This window comes from Scyliorhinus torazame, chromosome 1 (genome assembly GCF_047496885.1).
Source record: "Scyliorhinus torazame isolate Kashiwa2021f chromosome 1, sScyTor2.1, whole genome shotgun sequence".
Lineage (NCBI taxonomy): Eukaryota > Metazoa > Chordata > Chondrichthyes > Carcharhiniformes > Scyliorhinidae > Scyliorhinus > Scyliorhinus torazame.
Genome location: NC_092707.1, coordinates 257669410 through 257693078, shown reverse-complemented (window position 1 = coordinate 257693078; position 23669 = coordinate 257669410). Strand labels below are relative to the sequence as shown.

The 23669-nt window shown below is 47.2% G+C and overlaps 1 protein-coding gene across 6 annotated transcripts in view; it reads right to left on the bottom strand.

Moving 5' to 3' along the window:
* The window catches only part of akap12b (A kinase (PRKA) anchor protein 12b), a 119673-nt gene that overhangs the window by 29005 nt on the left and 66999 nt on the right, over positions 1-23669 (bottom strand). The window contains exon 1 of one of the 6 annotated variants that reach the window (XM_072505003.1): positions 3437-3667. The exons of the other annotated variants lie outside the window; for them this stretch is intronic. Coding sequence (XP_072361104.1) covers positions 3437-3461 — 25 coding nt within the window. The 5' untranslated portion in view covers positions 3462-3667. Of the gene's footprint in view, positions 1-3436; positions 3668-23669 lie in introns of those variants that run through there. 6 annotated transcript variants of the gene reach the window in all.

Genomic DNA, 23669 nt, shown 5'->3' with positions numbered 1-23669 from the left:
TGTCTGGCCTATTGTCTCATGTGACCCAGAAAACCATTCCATAATAACCGAATACTCCATGGGCAATGTCAGTCTGGCCATCAACAGCCACAAGCCAAGAATATATACATTCTTTAAATCCCTTCCCTACTCAGTTAATTTTTCCCAATTAAGGGGTAATTTAGCGTGGCCAATCCACCTATCCTGCACATCTTTGGATTGTGGGGGTGAAACCCACGCAAACACAGGGAGAATGTGCAAACTCCACACGGACAGTGAACCAGGGCCGGGATCGAACCTGGGACCTCAGCACAGTGGGGCAGCAGTGCTATCCACTGCACCACCGTGCTGCCCCTTAAATCTCCTCCCTGAGCAAAGAATGAATAAGACCTCCACATGGTGCTCAGAATGAAACCAGGCAGCCCAAGGGGACATCAGAAGTTGGTACAGGACACCTTCATTAGACTCGCCACATCCACTGAGGCTGCTTCTCATTGGCATGGGTTTGTGACCCATTAACTCCCAGCCCATTAAAAAATATATAAATGGTCACCTACATAAATGCAAAATCTCACCACTGGGGCAACCTCTTGGCTGTGCTCAAGTGCCCAAAAATTAATGACTAGTAATCTAACAATGTATTTATGTAGCATCTTTAATGTAATTAAATATCCCAAGGTGCTTCACAGAAGCATCATACAACAAACTGCAACATGGGCCACCAGATCAGATGACTAGAAGTTTCAGGGTGCCTTAAATGAGTGCGGTGGATATGCAGAAAGGTGTACAAAGGGAATTTCGGAGCTTGGATGCAAGGTCAGTCAATGGCAGGGTAATTAAAATTGGGGATGCACAGAGGGCTAGAACAAAAAAATGAAAAAAGTCAACAGGTTAGAGAATAGGAATAAATTATCATTCCATTGACATGAGGAACAATGGAATTTTCACCTCAACAAACCCTTGCCAGACCAAGCAGTCATTACACAATCTTTGCCAATTGGTTGAGTACAAGAGGTCTTTGATTTTTGTTATCAAGTGGGATCTTAACATGGTCATAGTTCAGCAATGAGATACACAGGGCGGGATGACTTAAACTTTTGAACCAAGATGATAAATTTATGGACAAAAATGGAGATGACAATCTCAAACCCTCTCACACAACAGGAATGGAATTTAATCATATATCAGTGGCCTTTAACCATAAAATGAATCCCAAATTGTCGCTCGGTCAACCTCACTGATTTACAGCAGCACTGGACAAACCCAGCAAAATGACGTCAGATTAAATGGAGGGGAAATTTGGTAAAACGGTACCACAGATTAGCAACGGGAAACATTTAAAGTGGAGGCACAAAAGGGTTCAAGCTGAACATCTCAGGAAATTTTTTTTTTTTTTTTTTTAATTTTAAAGGCTTTGACGACAAAGGAGCTGGTCAAGGCTCTGGGTGGGGCCTGAGATCAGGCAGTCAAGTCAGTAAGAGAAAGACACACAAAGGTTGGCAGAGATATTAGACATTACCTCAGCTTTCATAGAACAGACTATCAAAATCGGCAATTTAAATTACAGAATGCAGGAGGCAAGAAAGGCAGACAAAACAGATGTGAATTAACAGATGCGAGTAGTTCAGAGCACCCAATTCTTTTTTTCCCCCAATTAAAGGGCAATTTAGTGTGGCCAATCCACCTACCCTGCACATCTTTTTGGGTTGTGGAGTGAGACGCACAGAGAATGTGCAAATTCCACGGACAGTGACGTGGGGCGGGGACCAAACCGGGTCCTCGCCGCCGTGAGGCAGCAGTGCAAACCGCTGCCCTAATTATCAATGTAGCTGATGCTATGTCAGAGGTCAAAATCAAAAAATTGGGCGGCATGGCGGCAGTGATTAGCACTGCTGCCTCAGCTCCAGGGTCCCGGGTTCAATTCCAGCCTCGGATGACTGTGTGGAGTTTGCACTGTCTCCCCGTGTCTGCGTGGGTTTCCTCCGGGTTCTCCGGTTTCCTCAGACAGTCAAAGATGTGCAGGTTAGGTGGATTGGCCATGATAAATTGCCCCTCAACTGTCCAAAATATTAGGTGGGGTTACTGGGATAGGGTGGAGGGGTGGTCTCAAGTAGGGTGCTCTTTCCAAGGGCCAGTGCAGACTCGATGGGCCCAATGGCCTTCTGCACTGTAAATTCTAGGATTCTATGAAGAGTAGACAAAAATAAGATTCAGCAACTATCAACATAGGATTTTGTTGCAAAGTCACATCGGCCTCACTTTCATTATGTAGCACGGGATACTTTGTAGTGAGGTGTTTATTATACATCAGACAACAGTCTCCGGCAGCTGCAGTTCAATCACCGAAGAGATTTTTCTACATTGAAACAGTGGCCGGCGCCATGTGACAGCTGCAGATTCCACACACCACCCAAGGCTGCGTTCTTGCTGCAATGACAGGTTTCAGGCACTCCGTCCACTTCTGTCCCGCCCGAGCTCATTGTGTCGCCCTCCTGCAGGGCTCGGAGCTTCCGAGGACGAACTAACCCCCCCCCCCCCCCAAAAAAAACCCGACCATTTATTTTAACAAGTGGTCACACCCGCGGATTTCCCCCACCCCCAACTTCAAACCGGGTCACGTACAGCATCCACCCACTGCAGCTCTGCACTACTCATCCTTCTAACGACCAACACCTCCCTGAATTCTGTGACGCGTTACAGCCCAGCATCCCATGGCAAACTAAGCACCCCGTCTATCACTCGGCCCAGAAATGATACAATGTTTAATTTTAAATTCTAGAGAATGAGAGATTAGGATAGAGGGCAGCGAGAGTTAGTGAGGGCTGAAGAATGAGCAACGGGACACACCCACCTCTCTGCAGCTCCCCCACCTTAGTTGTGTGACTGAATGATCCCAGATTGTAAAACAGCCATTTCCCATCTACCCCCTCCACCACCACCACCCACAATTTAAAAAAAATAAAATTGTAACCCGGGAAAAAAAGTATTTATCAAAAAAAAAAGATTTTTCTGAATGGTACTGATTGCAGAGCGTGTCCACAAGAGATTACTTCATTCCTGGAGGCTGAAGAACCAGGGAGGGATCACGATCAGGATCTGACAGGTGTAGTGTGATAATTTCTACTACAAAGAAACACATTAGAGATTGACCAGCCTTTTTAAGGATTTACAAACTTGAAACACCACCAACTTCTCCCAATCTGGCCAGTTTTTTTTGTTTTTACAAGATTGTATTCCCAACATTCGCTTTCCCTCTGTATCAAACCTTGGAATGGAACCGCAAGCGATCTATCACAAGGAGCAGCACGAGTCTTAACAAAAAAAACCCAGCAGACTGACCTAGCCACACCCTTTCCCAGAACAATGCCAGAGAATACACAGCCTGGCAAAGACACAAACGTTTAAAAAGAACCATGTTTAAAAACATACACACAGCAGGGTTTTAAAGTGACCATACCTGTGGCTGTTATTACACCTGGCATTCTCCAGTGCACCAAGTGTGAAATGAATCTTGCTTTATATTAGAGAGACTTGTGTGAGAGAGAGAGAGAGAGAGAAAGCTGGCTGCTGTGCACTCTACTTTAACATTATCTAGTCCAGTTAATTAAAAACCCAATCGATCCCTGCTCCCTCACCCGCCGGAATCCAAAGGCAAGGCAAACCGAATGCACAGCTTCCTGCAGTGCGATGGATGCGCTTCTTCCTCCCCGCCCTCCCCCCCAGCTGTCCACTGGCAGGCTCTGCTCTAATGAGATAAATCTCAAGGGGGGTGGGGGTTGGGATTCGGACCACATTCCTGCATCTTTGGCAGACAGAGGGCGGGGTAAGATAAAGTGACTGCTCGTCATGTGATCTCTTGGGGGGGGGCCTCTGCTCAGGGTGACTAGCCCAATCAGAAGACACCAGCTGCACAAAGTCGAGACCTCTGCCACCAGGCACTGGCCCAGGAAAGAAAATTCCTACAAGTCTGCTCTCCAGACATTCGGACAAAGCCGGAGTGAGCAAGGTACAGACGAAATGGTGTCAAAATATTTCTCATGTTTCTTTCCTCCTTGAAGTAATAGACCCCCTCCTCCCCCACATACCTTCTGCATCCCAGCTCCTCATCCCTAGCATCTTATTTGCACATGCACCGCAACCTGCTCCAAAGAGCAGGGACCACAGGTTTATTCTTTCTTAATCCCCATCCCAAGGGAACTAGGGACCCCACACGAAGTGGGTCCACCTCCCCACTTCGCTCAAACCAGAGATTCAACCGTCTGCCTCACTGGTCAACACTGCCTCAGCTGCTCGCTGGGTAAATGTGCCCAAGGCCACAGGGCAGCCAAGGTTGAAGGGTCAGCTCAGAGATCAGTGGCTGTGTTCAGTCTCTTCAGCACCACACCTCAGGAAGAGGAGACTGGCCTCAAGAGGCGACAGCATGCAGGTTCACCAGAATGATGCTCGGCAGACTTTTTAAAAAGTTAAATTACAAGGGTGGATTGCACATTCATTCCCTCGACTCCAGAAGATTAATGGGTAATTCAATTTGATAGGATAGAAAAATTTCCTCTGTTAGGACATTCCCCTAAAGTTCAGGTCAGACCAAGTTCAGGGCAATGTCAGAGAGCACTCCTTCACACACAGATACTAGAAATATGGACCACGACACCCCCAAAATGAGGGTTAACTGAAAATTCCAAAACCAAAAAAGAATCTGGTCATTCGACATAAATTCCTTGCAGAGGCCATTTAGCCCATCGAGTCTGCGGCAACCCTCCAAAAGAGCACCCCATCTAAGCCCACTCCCCCGCTCTAATCCTGTGACCCCACCATCTTGCACATATTTGGACTGTGGGAGAAAACCAGAGCAGGAGGAAAGCCACAGACACAAGGAGAATGTGCAAACTCCGCAGTCACTCAGGTCAGAGTTGAACCCGGGTCCCTGGCGCTGTGAGGCAAAGATGTAGAGTCTGGGTGGGGCTACAGGGGTGTGGGCCAAGGTAGGTGCTCTCAAGTGGGTTAGTGCAGACTCAATGGACTGATTAGCCTCCTTCTGCATGGTAGGGATTCTATGGTTATAATTATGAATGTAAAGTGGGTTTGTTGGACTAAGCATAATCACATTTTCCGGAACCAGCATAGGCTGACATTGGCCAAATCTGCTCCTGCTGTGCTTCAAGTTTATATGATATAAAATATGTATTTCTATTCCTTTCTCCCTCGTGTTTTAGAGTTTCTCCTTCATTCATCCCCACTACTCCTGTGGTAGTCAGTTCTGCATTTTGACTACCCTCTGGGTGTAGAAGTTCCTCCAGAATTCCCTGTTGAATTTAGTAACTGTATTTAAGGCCTCTAATTTTTGCACTCTTCTTCAAGTGGAGTTTGCTACATCCACCTCAAAATACCTTCAATGGAGAATTACTCAACTTTCTCTTTTGTAGAGAAAAAAGCCCCAGCCCCTCTTCATTTATCACAATCTCAATTCTGATATCATTTTGATCATCCAAAGCGTCAATATTCTTTTTATAATATGGAGACCAGAACTGTGCAGAATGCATTTTGCTCCTCGACCCCTATTATCCTGTATTTCCACTGCTTTCCACAGTATTAACTTGCTTTCCCCCTCAATTTGAGTTTGTCTACACACTGTAATCGCCCTTCCGATCTCAGAGCCCAAATCGTTCGTGCAAACATTGAACAGTGGTCCCAAAGCCAATCCTTATGGAACACCAAATGCAACCTGATAAGCACCCTTAATCTGTATTCTTTTCTCTTTGGTACTCTCTCATGCTCTAACCTTGCTCATGAATTTTCCATTTTTCCATGCAGTACATTTTAGACGGCCTTTAAGCATCACGTCCAATGCAATACCCTTGTTCATCTTTGTTATTTCTTCATAAAGCATGATGTGGAGATGCCGGCGTTGGACTGGGGTGAGCACAGTAAGAAGTTTTACAACACCGGGTTAACGTCCAACAGGTTTGTTTTGATGTCACTAACTTCTGCTCGGCGATTCTGCGTTGTTGCGCGGCCTGAAGGCCGCCTTGGAGAACGCCATCCCGGAGATCAGAGGCTGAATGCCCTTGACTGCTGAAGTGTTCCCCGACTGGAAGGGAACATTCCTGCCTGGTGATTGTCGCGCGATGTCCGTTCATTCGTTGTCGCAGCGTCTGCATGGTCTCGCCAATGTACCACGCTTCGGGACATCCTTTCCTGCAGCGTATGAGGTAGACAACGTTGGCCGAGTCGCACGAGTATGTACCTCGTATCTGGTGGGTGGTGTTCTCACGTGTAATGGTGGTATCCATGTCGATGATCTGGCACGTCTTGCGGAGATTGCCATGGCAGGGTTGTGTGGTGTCGTGGTCACTGTTCTGAAGGCTGGGTAGTTTGCTGCAAACAATGGTTAGTTTGAGGTTGCGCCGTTGTTTGAAGGCCAAGTAGTGGGGGTGTGGGGATGACCTTGGCAAGATGTTCATCTTCATCGATGACGTGTTGAAGGCTGTGAAGAAGATGGCGTAGTTTCTCCGCTCTGGGAAAGTACTGGACGACAAAGGGTATTCTGTCGGTTGTGTCCCATGTTTGTTTTCGGAGGAGGTCGGCGCGGTTTTTTGCTGTGGCGCGTTGGAACTGTCGATTGATGAGTCGAGCGCCATATCCCGTTCGTACAAGGGCATCTTTCAATGTCTGTAGATGTTGGTTACGCTCGTCTGAGCAGATCCTGTGTATACGGAGAGCTTGTCCATAGGGGATGGCTTCCTATGTGTTTAGGGTGTAAGCTGGAGAAGTGGAGCATCGTGAGGTTATCCGTGGGTTTGCAGTAAAGCGAAGTGCTGAGGTGACCGTCCTTGATGGAGATGTGCGTCCAAGAATGCAACTGATTTTGGAGAGTAGTCCATGGTTAGTCTGATGGTTGGATGTACCTTATTGATGTCATCGTGTAGTCGTTTCAGTGATTCTTCGCCGTGGGTCCAAAGGAAAAAAATGTCATCGATGTATCTGGTGTATAACGTCGGATGAAGGTCCTGTGCGGTGAGTAGGTCTTGTTCAAACTTGTGCATGAAGATGTTGGCGTATTGGGGTGCGAATTTGGTCCCCATGGCTGTTCCGTGTGTCTGGATGAAGAACTTGTTGTTCTTCAACATCGATGAAGATGAACATCTTGCCCAAGGTCATCCCCACTACTTGCCTTCAAACAACCGCGCAACATCAAACAAACTATTTTTTTCAGCAAACTACTCAGCCTTCAGAACAGTGACCACGACACCACACAACCCTGCCATGGCAATCTCTGCAAGACGTGCCAGATACCACCATTACACGTGAGAACACCACCAATCCAGGTACACGGTACATATTGTGTGATTCATAAAGCATATCCTTCCCTTTGGAAATCCATGGTTATTTGCAGGTTCTTGATATTTTCCCATTTCATCGTTCAGTAGAAATTCCACTATCTTTTATGCCACATACATTTGTTAATCGGTCTATAGTTACCATGAGCTTCTACTCCTTTCTAAATTTGGGGATCATATTAGCTGTCTGTTAGCCCTCTGGCAGCACTCTGTTAAAGTTCATTTATGTACACAACAGCATATCTATCTCTTTCCTAATGTATCACGGATGCAATCCATCCAGACCTGGGCTTTCATCCCCTCTTCAGCCAGATTAGTTTGCTCCAAATTATATCTTCCCCTAATACCATGTACACTCTTGTTAAGTCTCCCTGGTAAATCAGTGGCATAACTCAAGTCAGCTGCCCAGAGTTTATCCGGTCCTGGTTTTTCTTTCATTATTGGTCTGTAGAACACATTTTTAAATCCTGAATGTCACAGGTCCTGTGCTTTCCCAATTGTGTTTTTTTAAATATAAACCTGTCTATAGACTGATGGATAGACTGTGATGTCAGTCACGGGAGGGGGCTGTATCTGTTTTTAAATTTTGTTTTTCATTCCTGCCCAGTGTAGGTTTTAAGTTTCATTTTTGGAATTCTGCTCTGGGTTGAGAGGAGAGCAGTTGTTTTGCAGACTAATTTCTGAAAGCTTCTCTCCCAAGGACTTGTGAATAAATCTGTAAGCCATAGAGTGTTAACTTTATTAATAAAGTGCCATTTGACCGGTGTGTGTGTGTGTGGTTTGCTTAATTGAAATTATGCAAGTAGATGGGAAATGAACTTTATAGAAATGCTTAACTTAATTAAAAATCTTTTTTCTCCTTGGGTGTTAATAGGGTTAATCGTTTTAAGACCATAAGATACAGGAGCAGAATTAGGCCACTCGGCCCATTGGGTCTGCTCCGCCATTCAATCATGGCTGATATTTTTCTCATCCCCGTGTCCCTGCCTTCACCCCACAACCCCAAATCCCCTCATCAAGAACCTCTCTCTTTCTTAAACAGTGATTTGGCCTCCAGTCTTCTGCGGCAGAGTTCCACAGATTCACTACCCTCCAGCTGAGGAAATTTATCCTCATCTCGGTTTTAAAGGATCGTCCCTTTAGTCTGAGATTGTGCCCTCTCTGGTTCTAGTTTTTCCGACAAGTGGAAACATCCCCTCCACGTCCTCTCTATCCAGGCCTCGCAGTATCCTGTAAGTTTCAATAAGATCCCCCTCATCCCAACGAGTACAGACCCCGAATCCTCAACAGTTCTTCATATAACAAGCTCTTCATTCCAGGGATCATTCTTGTGAACCTCCTCTGGACCTTTTCCAAGGCCAAAACACCCTTCCTTAGATACGGGACCCAAAACTGCTCACAATACTTCACATGGGGTCTGACCAGAGCCTTATACAGCCTCAGAAGTACATCCCTGCTCTTGTATTCTAGCCCTCTCGACATGAATGCTAACATTGCATTAGCCTTCTTAACTGCCGATTGAACCTGCACGTTAACCTTAAGAGAATCATGAACAAGAACTCCCAAGTTCCTTTGTGCTTCTGATTTCTGAAGCATTCACCATTTAGAAAATAGTCTATGCCTCCATTCTTCCTTCCAAAGTGCATAAACTCACTTTTCCACATTGTATTCAATGTGCTCAGCCTGTCCAAATCCTTCTGCAATTTTTTCTCAATACCACTTGTCCCTCTACATATCTTTGTATCATCTGCAAACTTAACAGTGCCTTTGGTTCCTTCTTCCAGATCATTAATGTATATTGTGAAAAGTTGTGGTCCCAACACCGGCCCAAGGCACACCACTAGTAACCGACTGCCATCCTGAAAAAGACTCCTTTATCTCCACTCTCTGCCTTCTGGCAGTCAGCCAATCCCCTATCCATGCCAGGAATTTACCCTCAACACCATGGGCTCTTAAATTTATGCAACAATCTCCTTGAACAATCGCCTATGCAGCACCTTGTCAAAGGCCTTCTGGAAATCTAAATAGGTCACATCCATTGCTTCTCCTTTGCCTAAGTTCCCTGTTACCTCCTCAAAGAACTCAAACGGATTTGTCAGACATAACCTCCCCTGGACGACTGTCCTATTTTATCATGCACTGCCAAGTACTCTGCGATCTCATCTTTAATAATGGATCAAATTCTTACCAATGACCGAAGTCAGGCTAACCAGCCTATAATTTCCCGTCTTCTGCCTCCCCATCCTTCTTAAACAGTGGTGTTAAATGAGCCACTTTCCAGTCCTCTGGGACCCTACCTGCCTGCAGTGATTCCTGAAAGATCACCATGTCTCCACAATCTCCTCAGCTAGCTCTTTTAGACCCCTGGGGTGTAGTCCATTTGGTCCAGGTGCTTTATCCACCTTCAGCCCTCGTTTCCCCAGCACCTTCCCCTTAATGATGGCCACTACATTTGCCTCTGCCCCCTGATTCTCCTGGAGCTCTGGCATCCCACTGGTGTCTTCCACCGGGCTAATCCACCTACCCTGCACATCTTTGGGTTGTGGGGGCGAAACCCACGCAAACACTGGGAGGATGTGCAAACTCCACACGGACAGTGATCCAGAGCCAGAATTGAACCTGGGACCTCGGCGCTGTGAGGCAGCAGGGCTAACCCACTGTGCCACCGTGCTGCCCTTTACCTTTTATATATTGAAAAAAAAACTTCCTATCTTTTTTTATATTACTAGCTAGCTTATATATTTCATCTTCTCCCCCCCTTATTGCTTTTTTTAGTTGTCCTCTGCTCACTTATAAAGGCTTCCCACTAATCCTCGCCACTGTATGCTTTTTCTTTTATGCTGTCCTCAACTTTCCTCATCAGCCATGGATGCCTCGTCCTCCCCTTAGCAAGTTTCCTCCTCGGGGTGAATTCCTGTTGTGCCTTCTGAATAACCCCCAAAAAACTCCTCCCATTGCCGTTCCACTGTCTTCCCTGCTAGGCTCCCTATCCAATCAACTCTGGCCAGCTTCTCCCTCATGTCTTTGTAGTTACCCTTATTTAAATGTAATACTATTTACATTGGATTCCAGCTTCGCCCGCTCAAACTGCAGGGTAAATTCTATCATATTGTGGTCACAACTCCAAGGGTTCCTTCACCTGAAGTTCCCTAATCAAGTCTGCCTCATTACACATCACCAAATCCAGAATTGCCTGTTCCCAGTAGGCTCATAAGAACATAAGAACTAGGAGCAGGCCATCTGGCCCCTCGAGCCTGCTCCGCCATTTAATGAGATCATGGCTGATCTTTGTGGACTCAGCTCCACTCTCCGGCCCGTACACCATATCCCCGAATCCCTTTATTCTTTAGAAAGGCATCTATCTTTTTCAGAAAGGCATCTATCTTTTTGAGCAGCTCGGTCACAGGCTGCTCAAAAATACTAGCTCTTAGACATTCCACAAATTCCTTTTCTTGGGATCCACTACCACCCTGATTTTGAAGTCGCCCATGATTGTGATATTGCCCTTCTTATCTCCCGATTTATTTTCTGCCCCACATCCTCAACTGCTGCTCGGGGACCTGTACATAATTCCCATCAGGGTCTTTTTACCTTTGCGATTTCTCAACTCTACCCACAGAGATTCTAGCCTCCTGATCCTATAATCGCTTCTTGCTAGCGATTGGACTTCATTCCTTACTAACAATGCAACCCCACCCACTTTGCCCATCTGCCGGTCCTTTCAATAGGACACATATCCTTGGATACTTGGATTCCAGTCCTGATTCCCTTGTAGCCACATCTGTGATGTCCACAATGTCATTCCGGCCAATTTCAATGTGTGCAACAAGCTCATTTACCTTGTTCTGTATTCTGCACACATTTAATTAGAACGCCCTCAGTCCTGCATTGCCCACCTCCCTTCTAATACTAGTCACCTTTTTGCTTTGCCCGAGGATAGATTCCTGCCATCTTCTATACTCTGTTCTATTACATGGTCTGGAAACTTTACTAACCTCTCCTGAACCCTCAGCTCCTTTAACTAGTTGAAAGTCCTCATTATTAACCTGCATTTCTACCCTCTCCTTAACATTGATTTTCTAATTCGCCATACAACTGAACCCTCCCCACGGCTATTTAGTTTAAAGTCCTATCTATATAAGAGATCCCTAGTTGTCAAGACGAATCATTCATGGGAGTGAAGCATCCTTTCCTCAGTTAGAATCATAGTATTTACAAAGCTGAAGGAGGCCATTTGGCCCATCGAGTCTGCACCGGCCCTTGGAAAGGGCACCCTACTTAAGCCCACGCCTCCACCTTCTCCCTGTAATCCAGTAACCCCACCTAACCTTTTGGACACTAAGGGACGATTTAGCATGACCAATCCACCTAACCTGCACATCTTTGGACTGTGGGAGGAAACTGGAGCATCTGGAGGAAATCCACGCAGACACGGGGAGACTGTGCAAACTCCACAGACACGGGGAGAATGTGCAAACTCCACAGTCACCCAAAGCCGGAATTGAACCTGGGTCCCTGGAGCGGAGGCAGCAGGGCTAACCACTGTGCCACCATGCCACCCCGACAAATTGTTCGGGTTTGTTTGGTTTCCCAATATAAATTTGGATCTGGTCCGGGTACAGTAACAAAGGAGTCTACAGGACAGTGGAGGCAAGTGGCTCTCTGGTTGCTAATCATATACTGTATGGGTGCACATCATATCTCTGCTACAGGCCCCCAAAGCAGCACAGCACACTCCTGTCATGATATGCACTCCTGCACATAATGAGATACAGACAGGCAGTGACAGACACCCAGTACAGCCAATCAACACAGGACAGAACACAACCAATCACCAGAAAAAACATTAGAAGGGGGTTTCCCACTATAAAACACACACGGCATCAGCACTCCGCCCCTTTCCACTGGTGACAACTGTAGTGACAGTCAGGGTGTATATATCAGTCAGCACCTTCTACACGTGGCTCAGAGCTAGCCTTGTCTAGTTAGTTAGTTAGCACACTTAGATTAGTAGAGTGTCAACCCACAGCAAGCTGTGTGCACTGCTACTGAATAAAACGTATTGAACCAACGTCTAAGTTTGGTGTCTACTACCAATACAACTGCATCCAGTTGCAGCCCGTGTTACCCCAGGGTGAATAACACAACATGGTACCAGTAGTCTACCTTATCTAAATGATTTACCTCAAGTGATTCAGTGACGACCAGCAAGTGCCTTCCAGCGGCATGGAGAAGATTCAGGCTCCTGTACAGCTACGGATCTCCGGCAATCTCGCGCCAACTGGCGGGCCTTCAAGCAGAGGTTCTGTCTCTACATCGAGGCCTCGGGCCTAGAGGATGCGTCCGATGCCAGAAAAATCACGCTGCTCCTATCAACTGCAGGGGACCAAGCCATCCAAATTTTCAACTCGCTCACTTTTGCAGACTGAGGACACCAAATTAGAGACCGTTTTAGCTAAATTCGCCAGTCACTGTGAAGTCGAAACGAAAGAGAGTTTTGAGCGCTATGTCTTGCAGCAACGCCTTCAGGGCAAGGATGAACCTTTCCAAAACTTTATAACTCATCTCCGTATTTTAGCGCAGTCCTGCAACTATGGTGACACCGCTGATTCCATCATCAGGGATCAGATTGTGTTTGGGGTCCACTCCGACACTTTGCGGGAGCAGCGCTTCAAAATTAAGCACATGACCCTGCCAGTCGCAATCGAGACGTGTAAAGTGCATGAACAGGCGAGAAGTCGGTACACCAGTCTCAAATCAGCAGAACATTAACAACTTGCCTCCCACGAGGCAGAGTACAGGCCATCGCCCGGATGCGGCCTTTTCCCGGGGTCCCACGCATGCGCACCACGAACGAGAGAACGAAGCGGCCGAAGACCAAACTGCGCAGGTGCGAATGTCAGCTGATCCCACTGCGCATGTGCGACGACAGAGCGTAACAACGTCAATGTCATGACGTGCCAGAACTGCGGCACCGGCCATTTAAAGCTGCAATGCTCTGCAAGAGGCAGGCGATGTTTAAATTGTGGGAAGCCTGGACATTATGCAGCCTTGTGTAGGTCTACACCACCGGTCAAGGGCCAGCAATCCCATTTCCAACACAAACGCTTTTGATGTGTACAGCAAGGGCTACTGGATTCTGATCCTGGTAGCATTACGGATCCAGAGCTTTGTGCAGGTCAAAGAGAGACAGCCGGAGTGAGACACATCCAGAGTGGGAATTTGGAACTTGGTAATTTGGTGCAGTGAGGTAATCAGGAAAGGTAAGTGGTCAGTCTAATTCTGCTGTTTTTCAGTCAAAGTGCAGTGTGTAGATTAGTGTGCGATTGGCTGAAGCTGCCCCCACCCTAATTGCTGAGAGGCAGTTATCTGTCAGTCACCTGAGGCCTGTTTAGGGGCACAAAGGTGCACATTGTATTCTTCTCTTTGAAATTTTAGTGTGAGTCACCCTGGTCAGCTGAAGGCTGTATAAAAGACAGACAGAAAGCACTCAGTAAGCTTTGCGCAGGTCAAAGAGACACAGGCTGAGTGAGACACATCCAGAGTGGGAATTTGGAACCTGGTAATTTGGTGCAGAGGTAATTCAGTGCAGAGTGGGAGACGGTTCTTTTTCCCTACTGTTTTGTTCTCTCTCTTTCTTCTGGCCTGTAACTTTTAATCTGCAGGGAGAGAACCAGAGAGCATCGGAGACCCTCGGAAGGTAAGTAAGTGATTTTTACTCATTTTTACTTTTATTTCCTTTTCAAAGTGTGTGTGTGTGTGTGTGTGTGTGTGTGTGTGGGGGGGGGGGGGGCGGCTGAAGTGACATCGCAGAAAAGCTGTGACCTGATTGGGAATCTACATTAAATTTTTAAAAAATTAAGCATTGGTAAACTAATTAAACATAATTACTTAATTATAATTTAGAGGGGTATCTAAGCCAGAGATCGGAGAGTACTGTATTTAGCTTTCACATTTCTAGTAGAAATCTAGTGCTAGGGAACATATAGTTAACAGTTACTTTTAAAAAAAAATTTTTTAAATTTAATTTACTAATTAATTGACGCAATGTCAATTAGAGGGGTGCAGTGCTCTGACAGAGATCTGGCAGGTCCAGGAGGCTTCCAGCGTCCCGGATGGCTTCATCTGCAGAAAGTGCACCCAACTGGAGCTCCTCAAAGACCGCATGGTTCGGTTGGAGCAGCAGTTAGATGCACTTAGGAGCATGCAGGTGGCGGAAAGCATCATAGATAGCAGTTATATAAATGTGGTCACACCCAAGGTGCAGGCAGAGAAATGGATGACCACCAGAAAGGCAGGCAGTCAGTGCAGGAATGCCCTGTGGTTGTCCCCCTCTCAAACAGGTATACCCCTTTGGATACTGTTGGGGGGGATAGCCTATCAGGGGAAAACAGCAGCAGCCAGAGCAGTGGCACCATGGCTGGCTCTGATGTTCAGAAGTGAGGGTCAAAGTGCAGAAGGGCAATAGTCATAGGGGACTCTACAGTCAGGGGCACAGATAGGCGCTTCGGTGGACGTGAAAGAGACTCCAGGATGGTATGTTGCCTCCCTGGTGCCAGGGTCCAGGATGTCTCCGAACGGGTAGCGGGCATCCTGAAGGGGGAGGGCAAACAGGCAGAGGTCGTTGTACATATTGGTACTAACGACATAGGAAGGAAGGGGCATGAGGTCCTGCAGCAGGAGTTCAGGGAGCTAGGCAGAAAGTTAAAAGACAGGACCTCTAGGGTTGTAATCTCGGGATTACTCCCTGTGCCACGTGCCAGTGAGGCTAGAAATAGGAAGATAGAGCAGCTAAACACGTGGCTAAACAGCTGGTGTTGGAGGGAGGGTTTCCGTTATCTGGACCACTGGGAGCTCTTCCGGGGCAGGTGTGACCTGTATAAGAAAGACGGGTTGCATCTAAACTGGAGAGGCATAAATATCCTGGCCGCGAGGTTTGCTAGTGTCACACGGGAGGGTTTAAACTAGTATAGCAGGGGGGTGGGCACAGGGGCAATAGGTCAGAAGGGGAGAGCATTGAGGGAGAACTAGGGAATAGGGCCAGTATGGCTCTGAGGCAGAGCAGACAGGGAGAGGTTGCTGAACAGTGGGTCTGGTGGCCTGAAGTGCATATGTTTTAATGCAATAAGTATTATGGGTAAGGCAGATGAACTTAGATCAGTACATGGAACTATGATGTTGTTGCCATTACAGAGATCTGGTTGAGGAAAAGGGCAGGATTGGCAGCTAAACATTCCAGGATTTAAACGTTTCAGGCAGGATAGAGGGGGATGTAAAAGAGGTGGCGGAGTTGCGCTACTGGTTAGGGAGAATATCACAGCTGTACTACGGGAGGACACCTCAGAGGGCAGTGAGGCTATATGGGTACAGATCAGGAATAAGAAGGGTGCAGTCACAATGTTGGGGGTTTACTACACGTCTCCCAACAGCCAGCAGGAGATAGAGGAGCAGATAGGTAGACAGATTTTGGAGAAGAGCAAAAACAACAGGGTTGTGGTGATGGGAGACTTCAAACCCCAATATTGACTGGGACTCACTTAGTGCCAGGGGCTTAGACGGGGCAGAGTTTGTAAGGAACATCCAGGAGGGCTTAAAACAATATGTAGAAAGTCCAACTAGGGAAGGGGCTGTACTGGACCTGGTACTGGGGAATGAGCCTGGCCAGGTGGTAGAAGTTTCAGTAGGGGAGCATTTCGGGAACAGTGACCACAATTCAGTAAGTTTTAAAGTGCTGGTGGACAAGGATAAGAGTGGTCCGAGGGTGAATGTGCTAAATTGGGGGAAGGCTAATTATAACAATATTAGGCGGGAACTGAAGAACCTAGATTGGGAGCAGATGAGAGGCTTTCAAGTGTCAGTTGAAAGGAATGCAGGACCAGCATGTTCCTGGGAGGAAGAAGGATAAATGCGGCAATTTTCAGGAACCTTGGATAACGAGAGATATTTTAGGCCTAGTCAAAAGAAAAAGGAGGCATTTGTCAGGGCTAAAAGGCTGGGAACAGACGAAGCCTGTGTGGAATATAAGGAAAGTAGGAAGGAACTTAAGCAAGGAGTCAGGAGGGCTAGAAGGGGTCACGAAAAGCCACTGGCGAATAGGGTCAAGGAAAATCAAAGCTTTTTATATGTATATAAAAAGCAAGAGGATAGCCAGGGAAAGGGTTGGTCCACCGAAGGATAGGCAAGGGAATCTATGTGTGGAGCCAGAGGAAATGGGCGAGGGACTAAATGAATACTTTGCATCAGTATTCACCAAAGAGAAGGAATTGGTGGATGTTGAGTCTGGAGAAGAGCGTGTAGATAGCCTGGGTCACGTTGAGATCCAAAAAGATGAAGTGTTGGACGTCTTGAAAAATATTAAGGTAGATAAGTCCTCAGGGCCTGATGGGATCTATCCCAGAATACTGAAGGAGGCTAGAGAGGAAATTGCTGAGGCCTTGACAGAAATCTTTGAATCCCCAGTCTTCAGGTGATGTCCCGGAGGACTGGAGAATAGCCAATATTGTTCCTTTGTTTAAGAAGGGCAGCAAGGATAATCCAGGGAACTACAGGCCGGTGAGCCTTACGTCAATGTTAGGTAAATTACTGGAGAGAATTCTTAGAGACAGGATCTACTCCCATTTGGTAGCAAATGGACGTATTAGTGAGAGGCAGCATGGTTTTTTGAAGGGGAGGTCGTGTCTCACTAACTTGATAGAGTTTTTCGAGGAGGTCACAAAGATGATTGATGCCAGTAGGGCAGTGAATGTTGTCTATATGGACTTCAGTAAGGCCTTTGACAAGGTCCCTCATGGTAGACTAGTACAAAAGGTGAAGTCACACAGGATCAGGAGTGAGCTGGCAAGGTGGATACAGAACTGGCTAGGTCATAGAAGGCAGAGAGTAGCAATGGAAGGATGCTTTTCTAATTGGAGGGCTGTGACTAGTGGTGTTCTGCAGGGATCATTGCTGGGACCTTTGATGTTTGTACTATATATATATATATATATATATATATATATATATATATATATATATATATATATATATATATATATATATATATATATATATATAATATATATATATATATAAATTTGGAGGAAAATGTAACTGGTCTGATTAGTACGTTTGCAGACGACACAAAGGTTGGTGGAAGGAATTGCGGATAGCGATGAGGACTGTCAGAGGTTACAGCAGGATTTCGATTGTTTGGAGACTTGGGCGGAGAGGTGGCCGATGGAGTTTAATCCGGACAAATGTGAGGTAATGTATTTTGGAACAAGACGGGCAGCACGGTAGCCTTGTGGATAGCACAATTGCTTCACAGCTCCAGGGTCCCAGGTTCGATTCTGGCTTGGATCACTGTCTGTGCGGAGTCTGCACATCCTCCCAGTGTGTGCGTGGGTTTCCTCCGGGTGCTCCGGTTTCCTCCCACAGTCCAAAGATGTGCAGGTTAGGTGGATTGGCCATGATAAATTGCCCTTAGTGTCCAAAATTGCCCTTAGTGTTGGGTCGGGTTACTGGGTTATGGGGATAGGGTGGCGGTGTTGACCTTGGGTAGGGTGCTCTTTCCAAGAGCCGGTGCAGACTCGATGGGCCGAATGGCCTCCTTCTGCACTGTAAATTCTATGATAATCTATGAAATGAGATAATGCATTTTGGAAGGTCTAATGCAGGTAGGGAATATACAGTGAATGGTAGAACCCTCAAGAGTATTGAAAGTCAGAGAGATCTAGGTGTACAGGTCCACAGGTCACTGAAAGGGGAAACACAAGTGGAGAAGGTAGTCAAGAAGGCATACAGCATGCTTGCCTTCATTGGCCGGGGCATTGAGTATAAGAATTGGTAAGTCATGTTGCAGCTGTATAGAACCTTAGTTAGGCCACACTTGGAGTATAGTGTTCAATTCTGGTCGCCACACTACCAGAAGGATGTGGAGGCTTTAGAGAGGGTGCAGAAGAGATTTACCAGAATGTTGCCTGGTATGGAGGGCATCAGCTATGAGGAGCGGTTGAATAAACTGGGTTGGTTCTCACTGGAACGACGGAGGTTGAGGGGCGACCTGATAGAGGTCTACAAAATTATGAGGGGCATAGACAGAGTGGATAGTCAGAGGCTTTTTCCCCAGGGTAGAGGGGTCAATTACTAAGGGGCATAGGTTTAAGGTGCGAGGGGCAAGGTTTAGAGTAGATGTACGACGCAAGTTTTTGTTTTTTTTTAAAAACACAGGGTAGTGGGTGCCTGGAACACACTGCCGGAGGTGGTGGTGGAAGCAGGGACGATAGTGACACTTAAGGGGCATCTTGACAAATACATGGAATAGGATGGGAATAGAGGGATACGGACCCAGGAAGTGTAGAAGATTGTAGTTTAGTCAGGCAGCATGGTCGGCATGGGGTTGGAGGGCCTGTTCCTGTGCTGTACTTTTTTGTTCTTTGTTCTAGAGGATGACTGCCTGGAGTCCCCATATCGTGTTGGCATCATCACTACATGTGAAATGCCTCCTCAAATTCAGCAAGATGCCTATCTATCCTCAACGTGGATTCTGTGGATGAATGGCGTGCTGTCATACACGTTAACCAATGCAGCACGTTCAATACACCTTGCGGAAGGTACCATTACAACCGCATGCCATTTGGCATTGTTTCAGCCTCTGAAATCTTCCACAGGATCACGGAGCAAATGATGGAGGGCAGCGAGGGTGCGCGTGTCTATGTAGATGTAATCATATGGTCCACGACCCCCGAGGAACACGTATCTCATCTCAGACAGGTCTTTCGACGTGTCCATGCAAACGGCCTCAAGTTGAACAAGGCCAAGTGCTCCTTTGGCATGTCACCCATCAAGTTCTTGGGCGATCAGATATCCCAGCAAGGTGTCCAACCAGATTCGGACAAAGTCAAGGCCATTAACGCAATGAAGACCCCGGAATACAAAAAGGCAGTACTGCGCTTCCTCGGTATGGTAAACTTCTTGGGAAAGTTCATTCCCAACCTGGCATCACACCACAGCTCTCAGGCATCTGGTGAAGAAGTCTACTGCATTCCAGTGGCTACCCACACATCAAGCAGAGTGGCTCAAGCTAAAGGCAAAGCTCACCACTGCTCTGGTACTAGCGTTTTTTGACCCGGACAGGGAGACAATTTCCACAGACGCAAGCCAGGACAGCATTGGTGCGGTGCTCCTCCAGAAGGATGACTCCCCGTCCTGGGCTCCAGTGGCTTATGCGTCAAGGGCCATGACTCCTACTGAACAGATGTATGCCCAGATAGAAAAAGAGTGCCTGGGCCTCCTAACTGGCATTGTAAAGTTCCATGACTACGTCTACCAACCTTCACAGTAGAGACTGACCACAGACCCGTGGTCCATATCATTCATAAGGACTTGAATAACATGACGCCCAGGATTCAGCGGATTCTACTTCGACTCTGCAGGTACGACTTCGAATTAGTATACACACCAGGCAAGGAGCTAATAATTGCGGATGCTCTGTCACGCTGCATCACCTCACCCTGTGAACAGGTTGACTTCATCCACCAAATTGAGGCACAGGTGCAACTGTGTGCCAACAACCTCCTGACCTCAGATGAAAGAGTTATCAACATTTGTCAAGAGACCGCCAAGGACCCTCTTCTGCAGCGTGTAATGCACCACCTCGCAAATGGTGGCAAAAAGGGCAATGTCCTCAGTTCTTTAATGTCAAGGACGACCTGTCAGTCGTCGAGGGGATCCTCCTCAAGCTGGATCGTATCATTATTTCTCGCAGCCTGCAGAGCTTAGTGTTCAAACAAATCCACGATGGACACCTCGGTGTTGAAAAGTGTAGGCGCAGGGCCCGGCAGGCTGTCTATTGGCCTGGAATCAACCAGGACATATCCAACATGGTCCTAAATTGTGCGACTTTCCAGCACTTTCAGCCTGCTCAGGCAAAGGAAACGCTCCAGCAACACGAGATCGTGACCTCTCAAGAGGTCCACGGTGGGAATCAAACTTTCTCACGCCAATGGGCGTGACTGTGCTCATCATAGATTACTTCTCAAGTTACCCGGAAGTTGAGGCTGTCAGACTTCACATCAAGGAGTGTCATCAAAGCCTGCAAGGAGACATTTGCCAGGCATGGTATTCCACTCACTGTCATGAGTGACAACGGTCCCTGCTTCCACAGCCAAGAGTGGTCCAATTTTACCAAGTCGTACCAATTCAAACACATTACCTCAATCCCACACTACCTGCAGTCTAACGGGAAGGTCAAGAAAGGGGTCCATATCGTGAAGCAACTGCTCTGCAAGGCTGCGGACTCTGCTTCTGACTTCAACCTTGCGCTGCTGGCATACAGGGCAACCCCTCTGTCCACCGGTATGTCTCCGGCACAACTACTCATGAATAGAGACCTGCAGACGACTGTTCTGGCCATACACTTACCAGACCTGGATCACCTCCCGGTGCTGCAAAAGGTGCAGCAACTCAGGAACCGGCAAAAGCGGACATACAATGCTCATGCTACCCTGTGCTCTCTCCGGAAGATGCAGTTCGCATCAAGCTACCTGATGGAGGCTGGTCAGCCCCAGCTGTTGTTGTTTGACAGGCTGCTCCCTGGTCGTTTGTGGTTCGTATGGCTGATGGCTCCATTGTCAGGCGCAACAGAAGGGCACTACGCAAACTTGCCTGCCCACCACCAAATCTCACCTTTCCAGATGTTATGCCTGCTTCAGACACCTCGCTCCACGAGGCCACCAGTCTGGCTGCAATCCCCCCCCCAAGGTGCCATCGTCCCCACCTCCACCTCCCAGGCGGTCAACAAGGATCCGACACCAGCCCCAAAGATTGGACTTAGAGACATTTACCTTGTACATATTGTTTTGTATCTGCTAGCTAGACACCTTTCATGTACATATTCATTCACTCGCCATTTACTGAAAATAGTTATATCTGTATATACGGTCACATGTGCTCTAAGCAACCGACAAAATTATTATTATTATTTTTATTTTATAAAGGGGGGGGGGGGGGGTGTCATGATATGCACTCGTGCACAATGAGATACAGACAGGCAGTGACAGACACCCAGTACAGCCAATCAACACACAGGACAGAACACAACCAATCACCAGACAAAACATTAGAAGGGGGTTTCCCCACTATAAAACACACACGGCATCAGCACTCCGCCCCTTTCCACTGGTGACAACTGTAGTGACAGTCAGGGTGTATATATCAATCAGCACCTTCTACACGTGGCTCAGAGCTAGCCTTGTCTAGTTATAGTTAGCACACTTAGATTAGTAGAGTGTCAACCCACAGCAAGCTGTGCGCACTGCTGCAGAAGTTCAATAAAACAAACGTCTAAGTTTGGTGTCTACATTACAGTACAACTGCATCCAGTTGCAGTCTGTGTTACCCCAGGGTGAATAACACGACAACTCCAACTCAGGCATTTGAATAGAAACACTAAGCCAGCATTACACAATTTTCAGTACACCTTTAGTCAGGTCAAAACAACTTTTCGTTTATGTAGAGCGCGATTTGACAGAAACATTTTGAAGTGTCATTTTGGGTGGGTTTGGCGGGGTGTTTCTCACCAGCTTTTTCAATGAGCTCCACATCGGTATTTACCCACACATGGAAAAAAATTGAAAAAGTTTTTAAGTGTGGTAGCGAGCAAAACCTGCCATGAGCTTCCAGATGCTTGGCCCAGCGAGGCCATCGCTGATATAAAATATGTTAACTGGGCCACATAACAAGGCCCCACAGGCTTCACGCCGTAAATGACTGTCCCACTGGCCGAATTGCCAGGACCGTGCTCACCAGCCCCCTGCCAAGGGAGAGCAGCACTTAAAATTGATCCTGCACAGCCAGACCCACACAGCTCACAGCAACAGCACAGAGAAGACCAGCCCCACAGTTTGGGGATACCAACCTGGCCAGACTGTGGGACACGGTCGAGACCAGAAAGGTTGCCCTAGTTTCCACAAGGGTCTGAGGGTCAACCACACGATAGCAAGTGCCACCTAGGAGAACGTGATATCAGCTCATGGAGTGTCACAAGGAATGGAACCCAGTGCCGTAAAAGGCAAGCAACATCCACCAGGTCCCTGGCAACACTGTGCCCCCCCCCCCCCCCAAAAGCCACAAGCCCAGAACCACCCCAGGCAGCCAGCCCATTTCCAGTGCCACCCATGCTGCCCCCGCTCTTTTGCATCCACCCCCATTCCCTGCAAAACCTCCCATTTCTCCCACCCCCATACTCCAGCCCCCAAACTCCCTATTCTCTCTGCCCCATATTTCTTTTCTCTCCCCGCACCCCCCTCCTCTTAGACCATGGGATATAGGAGCAGAATTAGGCCATTCAGCCCATCGGATCTGCTCCACCATTCAATCATGGCTGATATTTTTCTCATCCCTATTCTCCTGCCTTCTCCCCACTTAACCAAGAACCTATCTGTCTTTTTTAAAATAAAATTAGATTACCCAATTCATTATTTCCAATTAAGGGGCAATTTAGCGTGGCCAATCCACCTACCCTGCACATCTTTGGGTTGTGGGGACGAAACCCATGCAAACATGGGCAGAATGTGCAAACTCCACATGGACAGTGACCCAGAGCCGGGATTGAACCTGGGACCTCAGCGCCGTGAACCCATCTGTCTCAAGTGATTTGGCCTCCACAGCCTTCTGCGGCAAGGAGTTCCACAGATTCACCACCCGTCAGGCTGAAGAGATTCCTCATCTCAGTTATAATGGATTGTCCCATCAGTCTGAGGCTGTGCTCTTGGGTTCTAGTTTCTCCTACTAAAAGGAAACATCTTCGCCACCTCCACTTTATCTGGGCATCTCAGTATCCTGCAAGTTTCAATTAGATCCCACTCGCCCTTCTGAACGCCAATGAGTACAGACCCAGATCCTCAGCCCTCCTCATACGGCAAACTTTGTTCCAGGGATCATTCTTGAGAAGCTCCGAATAATAATCTTTATTGTCACAAGTAGGCTTTCATTGGCAGCATGGTGGCGCAATGGCTAGTACTGCTGCCTCACAGAGCCGAGGTCCAAGGTACGATCCTGGCTCTGGGTCACTGTCCATTTGGCGTTTGCACATTCTCCCCATGTTGGCGCAGGTTTTGCCCCCACAACCCAAAGATGTACAGGTTAGGTGGATTGGCCACGCCAAATTGCTCCTTAATTGGAAAAAAGAATTAATTGGGTACTCCAAATTTAATTTTTAAAAAGGGTAGGCTTACATTAACACTGCAATCAAGTTACTGTGAAAAGCCCCTAGATGACACACTCCAGCGCCTGGTACACAAGAGGGAGAATTCAGAATGTCCAAATTACCTAACAGCACACCTTCTGCCAGTCAGCCAATCCTCTATCCATGCC